The 8,739-nt window shown below is 38.4% G+C and overlaps 1 protein-coding gene across 3 annotated transcripts in view; it reads left to right on the forward strand.

Annotated features, from left to right (window-relative positions):
- The window catches only part of wnt5b (wingless-type MMTV integration site family, member 5b), a gene marked incomplete at its 5' end in the record, with an annotated part of 79,446 nt that extends 72,396 nt beyond the window's left edge, over positions 1-7,050 (forward strand). For all 3 annotated transcript variants that reach the window (XM_081364501.1, XM_081364502.1, XM_081364500.1), the window contains one exon: positions 4,229-7,050. In XM_081364501.1, the coding sequence (XP_081220627.1) occupies positions 4,229-4,687 (459 nt within the window). In that variant the 3' untranslated portion in view covers positions 4,688-7,050. The remainder of the gene's footprint in view (positions 1-4,228) is intronic.
- Between the last annotated feature and the right edge of the window lie 1,689 nt (positions 7,051-8,739).

Genomic DNA, 8,739 nt, shown 5'->3' on the forward strand with positions numbered 1-8,739 from the left:
CTTTCGGTGACGCCGAGCAACTCGACCACCCTCAACTTGTCTTCTTTTTTGAATTTTTGGCGGAGGTGGATTTGAAGGTGTGGTGTGATCCCCAATACTCCCGGTTTTCCTTTTTTTTTTTTTTTTTTTTGCGGGGCCTGATTGCTGGAGATTTGTCTTGCTTGGAAAGGCTTGGTGTTGGTTGGCTTTTGTGGAGGTGACAGAAGCGTATCGGATGCCCCTCGGTGTGGAGTCGTGGGGATAAGACCGGTTTAGTGAAAGATGGTGCGTGTGGTTCCGGTGCTGTGGGTCACAAAGGCTCGTGACCCAGACTGTACAGAGAGAGGAGGCCTCCACCCTCTATAAAGATCACCTGCTTCTGTGTGTCTTTCATTAGAAATCAACTGCAGCGGAGACAAACACACACACACCTTAATCTAAAGCACTTTATTACTCACTCACACACACGTAGGCGTGACGTATTTTAATACATTGCTTAGGCTTTCTGTCTCACTCAATTTATCTGCATTACTAATGTTTGAATGCTTTTGTATTCACAGACACGCATATTTACTTAGCTATCTAAATGAGGACGTACCATATACTTTTCTCGTTTTTATCTACTCTACCAGTCAAAAGTGACTGAAACATGTTTCTTATGATCTTATTAAACTTTTGATCTGAAGACATATTAGTAAGTGCCTTAAATTAGCTTCGTTGACAAATAGACATGGAATTTCTTTACAAAACTTCACAAAACATGAGTTGGACAGTATAGTGAAGGAAAAGCTGCAAACAAGAGTCCAGCATAAATGGGAATTCCTTCAAGACTGTTTTCAGAAGCTGTTATCTAGGAAAATTAAATGAAATGCATGCAGCATAATAACATTTTGATAAATGACTATGAACTAAAGACTAAAATTCAAAAATGAACAAATAAACATTAAAAAGTTAAATTAAAATAGAAAATAAGAAAGTAAATAGAAAAATAAAATACAAAATTTTTTCACTAATATTTTAATAGTTTTGTGTGTGTGTGTGTGTGTGTGTGTGTGTGTGTGTGTGTGTGTGTGTGTGTGTGTGTGTGTGTGTGTGTGTGTGTGTGTGTGTGTGTGTGTGTGTGTGTGAATTATACTTTACTATTATTCTAAAATGTAAAACAGTAATAATAACGAATAAAAAAGTCTTTTTTTACCTTTTACTTAAAAAATAAACAGATTTAATTGTAATTTATAAATGTGTGTGTGTGTGTGTGTGTGTGTGTGTGTGTATTCTAAAATGTAAAACAGTAATAATAAATAATAAAAAATAAGTATTTTTTTACATTTTACTTAAAAAATAAACAGATTTAATTGTAATTTATAAATGTTTGTGTGGGTGTGTGTATATGTATATATGATAAATGCGTAATTAATCATTTTCTACTACTGAGAATGCCCCAAACTAAGGTTTTGCCAGAAACGGTCCCCAGTTTTGTCCCCAACATGGAGCTGATTAAACCTAATGTAAAAAAAAAAATTTTTTTTTGAAATACACACATATATACAGATGTTTTATAAAGTCTCATTACTACAGATACATTGTTGTGGCCTTGAAAACTGCTACATTTCCGTAGCTCAGAGAGATTTGTATTTGTTTACTTCAGATTCCCGCGTCTCTTATCTCTACACCTCCAGGGATGGTTGTTTGCCGTCTCCTCGCTCCGCCCCGACCCCGCCCAGAATAGCAGTGACCCTGACCCGTCTGAGCGCGCTCCATTGTGCACAGCACCGCATGCGTGTCCTTTCCACGCACCGACGAGCCTGTCTATCCATCACACCTTGGTCACTTGGGCCGAAAAGAGAAAAAAGAGAGACAGAGAGTGAAAAGAAGGGGGCGCGAAAAGGAGATAGATGAAAGTGAGGACGAATAAAAGAGAGAAATGGCAGCCTTTATGTGAACGCAGTTTCAGTTGGGCGCACATGTTGCATAGAAATGCTCAAAAACCCTTTTGTGTGAGATCATTTAGATGAGGTAGCGGAACTGCAGCTTGACACGCAAGATGGTAAATAGCCGAGAATGGCTTGCGTGATGTGGGCCGCTGCTGTATGGGAAAGTGTGTGTGTGTGTGTTGTTTCTGGATTGCAGACAGGTATGCAGGTTGGGCCGGTGATGACAGAGACTTGAAAGGTGTTGGAACTCCCCTTAATGTCTGTGTGTGAGCAGGTAAAAGGAAGGGGGCTTAAACAGCTGCCACCGGAGGGGGGTTGAAGAGTCGGGGCAGCACATCCTCAAAGACGACCGTTAAATGTTCTCACGTGAGGTGTTAAAGGGAGGAGCACTGCTGGGTCTTAAATGACAGAGAAACAGAAAGAGAAATGTCTTTAATGTTCCCTCGTTCAGGACACTAAACAGACACAAAAGACACAGCAAACAAGACACGTCACATACCGAGGCGGAAATACCCACGCTGGCCACCCAACCTTGATCGAGCCCAGACGTGGAAAAGAGATTGCACTCGTTACCTTGTTTTTGTGTTTGTCGGCGAAACGCGACGCGCTTGTATGAAACGTATTTGGGACGCCCTGTTGTGGGTGGTTAATGAAAAGTGATAGTCTGTTAATGTTACATGTTAAATCATTAAAAAGGAACGGGAAGAACAGCCGTTGGTTTAGCAGGACAAGATGTCGAGCGTTTCTTTATTGATTCAGCTGGGGGTTTCGTTGAATTTAATCAGCAGGAAGTCTGCCGTCGGTGGACGCGGGGCTCTCTGTGTGTTCTAGAACAGAATGACTATTCATCCCATTGTTCTCCAAAGGCTCTCACTGCGGCTCTCTGTTTGTAAAGGGACCGTAAACTCAAAGGCCCTCTGGAGGCCCCTTCAACTTCAAACAGGCTGGTGCACTGAACTCATTTGGCCTCTAGAGGGAGCTGTTGTTCCACCAGGGCTTATTTTGCAGCCTATTATTGAACTATGGCTGTGTACTCATAATGAAAAAGAGTAGAAAAAAGAAAAAGAAAAAAAGTGCCAAGAATAGCAAGCTGTGTGTTTGCTAGGGTGTTCTGAGTGATTGCTTCCAATCCCTTAAAAAATAAAAGTTATAGCATAACTATTAGGCTATTCATGTTTGTAGCACTTAGCACTAAACCAGTTTCATTGGCCTAATTTTTTTTTATCAAATTTTAATTTACCATTTTAATTTTTCCTTTTATTTTAATATTTGTTTTAAAATCATGTTTAAATTTTTTTTTAATTTATTTATTTTCGAACATAAACATAAAACAAGTAACAAAAGAAAGTGAACTGGAAAAAAAGACAAACAAACCAAACAATTAATAATAATAATATGAAACCAACATGTCCGAAAAGGAGTAGGATGAAGCATAAGCTTATTAAAACCTACCCCTTCTCCACTGTTCAATAAACAATCAGTTTTCCCTAATAAACATATTTACATAATACATATCTACAAAAAATAGAAAATAAATAAATTAAGAAAACAAATGCATAAATTATTTACAAAAAACACCCGACTGCTAAATCCCTTCCTCCTCCCTGTACTTTGTGAAAACTTTTGTGATATTATTTATTTAATTTTTCACATACCCACTACTTTTAAATAAATATTACATTTAACAATTTATTGTTTAATACTTTTTATGCTGTTTATTTTGATGGTTTTTTTTTTTTACAAAATAGTATTTACTATTATTATTATTATTATTATTATAATTTCACTCATTCTCACATTATTGTCCCCTATCTTTTCATATATTTTTTTTTATTTAATTAAAAAAATCTAATTAAAAAATAAATAAAATAATTATTAATAACTGGTAATTATACCATTTTTATGCCATTAATTATACAGGAAACTTCAAGACAGACATGCTGTAAATTCGTAAACACTTTGTGGGGTAAATTATGGCATGCATGGCAAAGTATTATCGATTAGTCTGTCATTTTCAACCCATTCCTACTTAATATTCCAAACTATCACAAATCGACCTTACAATTTCAGTTTACCTGTTAGATCATTTTTACCAAGCTGACCAGTGTGAAAAACAAGGTATTCCTTTGTATAACTAACAACAGTAGATGTCACCAGTCTGATGATATTTCATATAAGTTGTATAAGCATATCTTGCCTGGAAACATTGTGGTGCTTGAGATAAGTTCGGTTCATTCTTTTAGTGCTGATTCTTTTGTTTCCAGTTACATTGTCATATTCTCACAACAATTTCTCCACGTTTCTTTCTCCACTCACAGGCAGTGTACAATCTGGCCAACGTCGCATGCAAGTGTCACGGAGTCTCCGGCTCATGCAGTCTGAAAACCTGTTGGCTCCAGCTGGCCGACTTCCGTCGCGTGGGAGAGTTCTTGAAGGAGAAGTATGACAGCGCCGCCGCCATGCGCATCAGCCGACGGGGCAAGCTGGAGCTGGTCAACAACCGCTTTAACCCCCCGACGAGCGAGGACCTGGTCTACACGGACCCCAGCCCGGACTACTGCCTGCGCAACGAGACCACCGGCTCTCTGGGCACCCAGGGCCGCCTGTGCAACAAGACCTCGGAGGGCATGGACGGCTGCGAGCTCATGTGCTGCGGTCGCGGCTACGACCAGTACAAGACCCAAAAACACGAGCGTTGCCACTGCAAGTTCCACTGGTGCTGCTACGTCAAGTGCAAACGCTGCACGTCGATCGTAGACCAGTTCGTGTGCAAGTAGCAGCCTAGGGAACGGGACAGACGCCCTGGAGAGGCACTGAGCAATTAGCGGGAGAAGAACGGGACCCTTAACGGACCCAGAGGGGGAACTTAGAGATAATGAAATGTAAAATGATATATTAAATAGCAACAAATTAAAGTATATAAGTAAGTGTACGTGTGCCGTTGATAGTAATTTAATGACCTTTTCTGACTCAAGAATCAAAAGTTGGACGTCATTGATGAAAAGGAGGCACCGGTGTGATGCACTCTGACTCGAGCTGTTGTTCTCTCCGTCTTTGAATTCAGAGAGGCGCGTACTCTTTGCTTGTTCTAAAAGGAAGAGCCTACAAACTCTTTAGAGACTCTAGAGGGATCAAGGAAAGGTAGAGATGCAGAAAGAGGACGGAGAGCAACAGGGCACATCACCCATTGCCTTTTCCCAGACCTTCGATTCGCCGCTGATTCCTGAGCGCACCTCCACAAACACACTCCACCTTGCCCATATTAGAGCTCTTAAGAACCTTGAGTCAGAGAAAGGAAGGCGGAATTATTGGACATTGTGTTCCATGATAATCTTTGAGATATGACAAGAACAGAATGCTGCCCGTTACCCTTCACACAAGAAACCTGGAGAGACGTGTGAAAGATGAAACCAGGAAGGAGTAGGACTGAACACTTTTGCCTGGATCGGAGCGTCAAGCAACACATGCACACACAAAACTCCCCTTTATCCTTACAAAATCGCTGTTGTATCCTTCTTATAGGCTTTCAAAAGCCTGTTTGATGCATTTCAGGGTCTTCTGTGCGCCATATCTGGGAGTTCCATCTAATTTAGAGCAGAGAATATTGTGTTTGTTCTGTCACTGTCTTTTGTCATTGTTGGTTGAAACGGTTTAAAGCCTCACAGTAATGAATGTGTGTCTGGTAACTGAAAATAGGAAGAAAAAAAAAAAGTCAAGGCTACATAAGGACTGCAAAAACTATTATTGTAACCAAATACTAGTGGTTCAGATTATATTTTATTAATTGCTTCTCATTTTATACATCATATGTATTGTTCTGATTATTATTTTTTTGATAAAGAAGCTTTTTACTGGGGATTTATATGCTAGCAGAGAAGATATTACTGGCCACTGGATGGAACGGGTGATCATAGCCCAACTCTCCCACTGTCTGTCAGGCCGTGGAACATGAAAATAAGATCTTTTGTTTTTGGAGGAAAACTACACTTGTAAATAACAGTCAGTCATATATGCAAATAACACTTACAATCTCTTTGACACGTCACTCCACAGTTTTTTGCTGCCCTGTGATCATATTCATGTTGTGTGTATTCCCCCTCATTCAAACCAGTAATATTAAAAATATGAATAGTGATTATTATCACCTACTTAGCTGCTTTATTTCTGTTTTGCTTTCTGTGTTCATTCTGTTTGCTTTGTGTAATGACTTAATACATCAAATTTATAACCAGGGTTGGTATTGCGTAAAGCAGGGGTTGTATGTCTCTCTTATCTGACACACCTGATTCAGACGAGCTCCATGAACTCAGGTGCGTTCCAATTGACTGGGTCCCTATGCGGTGTTCACTGCGCCCTTCTCCCTGAGCACGGGCTATCTGTTGAAGTTCACTTCACTTGACCAAATGCATTCATTCGCAACACCCTGCAATGACATCAAACACAGACAAAACACAAGTCAGGCATATTAGAGGAGTTTAAGGTTTAATGCCACAATGTTCTTCTGTAAATAAATATAATATAAATTCCAACAATCATTTAATGTAGCCTACATCTGTGTAATACATTTAAAAAAATATAAATTTCACTTCATCTAATGTCAAAAGCCCTAAACTGAATGATAAATTTGTTGAGATCGTTAATATGAAAATAAACGTGATTTGGTTAATTTAAATATTCCTACATTTTTGTAATCTTATTTAACCCGTAATCATGATAGTTGACTTGTAACTGTTGCGTCTCACGCACTTTACACCCATGAACAGCCCCATACAAACACACCTCGGTTTGAAATCTCCCTTAAGTTGGTGAAATACCCTTTTAAGTGCACTTCGTAGCACACCCACCCCTGAAATGAGCGTGTCAGATAAGAGACACACAAAATGTGCTGAGAAGGGATAAAGTAATATGTGCATAAGTCATAAAAATGATGCATATATTATCTATTCTACTGATACGGACTACATCATGCATTTTTGGTACTTTATCTATGTGTTCTAGCTAAACTAGGCCTATATAATGCAACCTTTACACTCACTCCAATATTCTTCACAAGGCAGGAACCACAAAATAACGGATGTCAAAGTTGCTCAACTGGTCTTTTTTGGAGAGTCGCTGGGTGGGGTGGCGCTCGCTTTTCTTTAAACATAAAATCAAACTAAAACATCTCAATTCAGATTTCAGTTCCTTGGCTCACACCCTTTTTTACACTGGTCCGGATTAGTTTCACTGCTGTTGATGAGTGCAGTTCCCACCGCATGATTTGTAGATCAGTTCTCTTGTTTTGTTATGCAATTAGTAGACAGACACTGGCACAAACTACTTGTGAACCATGTGCAGGTTGGGAGAGTTTCCAGTGACTTTGGCTCAGTATCAGGAACAATAAGTATTGACAGGTGGGGGGGATCTGTCTGCATGCATCTAACATCTGTTTTGCAATTAGGTGAGAGTTTTTGTTTTTTTGTTTTTTTGGATGGCTATCAGCTTCGTTTTATATTGGGCTGGAGCACACAGGCTTATGTTCCACTTTTTTGGGATCTCACTGGGTTTGTATGGTCAAAGTACAAACCATGACCTGAGCTGTTTAGACTGGAAATTCTCCAGAAAGCTCATGAAGGTCAAAACACCACAGGAAACAAAACATATAACCACATACAGCCTGAGACCACTAATGAAAATAGAAGTTTGCATATATATATATATATATATACACACACACACTACAATTCAAAAGATTCTCTAAATTTTTTAAAAGAAGTCTCTTCTGCTCATTGAGGCTGCATTTATTTGATCCAGCAACATACACTACTGTTCAAAGGTGTGGGGTCAGTAAGAATTTAATTTTTTTTTTAATTAATAATTTTATTCATCAAGAATGCATTAAATGAATCAAAAGTGACAGTCAAGACATTTATAATGCTACAAAAGCTTTCTATTTCAGATGAATGCTGTTCTTTTGAACTTTGTTAATCAAAGAATCCTGAAAAAAAAATGTACACAACTGTTTTTCAACATTGATAATAATAATAAATTTTCTTGAGCAGCAAATCAGCATATCAGAATGATTTCTGAAAGATCATGTGAAAATGACTGGAGTAATGATGCTGAAAATTCAGCTTTGATCACAGGAATAAATTGCATTTTAAAATATATTCAAATAGAAAATTATTTTTAATTGTAAAAATATTTCTCAATTGCTTTTGTGTGTGTGTGTGTGTGTGTGTGTGTGTGTGTGTGTGTGTGTGTGTGTGTGTGTGTGTGTGTGTGTGTGTGTATACACACACACACACACACACACACACACACACACTCACTCACACTGGGGAAAAGAAAATAACATACAGACATACAGAGTCTTGTAACCAACATACAGACTTAAGTCTTGCTTCATGATGGTTGCTAAAGCCCAGTAATACTTTCACAATATGGATCATAGTGCGTTTGATTTGTAACGTTTGCCATTGATTACATCATTATCATCAAGTAGGCTATCCTTCCAACACTGCACAACTGAAACTGTTAGCACTGATATCATATCTTAATAACTGATAAGAGGGATGTCACTGCATATCCCAACTTTCTTTATTGCAAATATTTGAACCTGTGCAATAATTTATAAAAAAGGTTCATCACAGGTTCATGACAGCAGTATTGTAACCATTAGTCTATAGGCAACATTGATAATATTCACAACTGTGGTCGATCAACATGGGTTTTTCCAGTTATAGATTTGTAAACTTTTTACATTTGATCCCCCCCAGTCTTATTAATATTTGTTTATATCTTCAAATTACAATATCCAAATGGTTGTGAATGAATGTCTTATTTTAAT

This window comes from Scardinius erythrophthalmus (assembly GCF_964197995.2).
Source record: "Scardinius erythrophthalmus genome assembly, chromosome: 4".
Classification (NCBI taxonomy): domain Eukaryota; kingdom Metazoa; phylum Chordata; class Actinopteri; order Cypriniformes; family Leuciscidae; genus Scardinius; species Scardinius erythrophthalmus.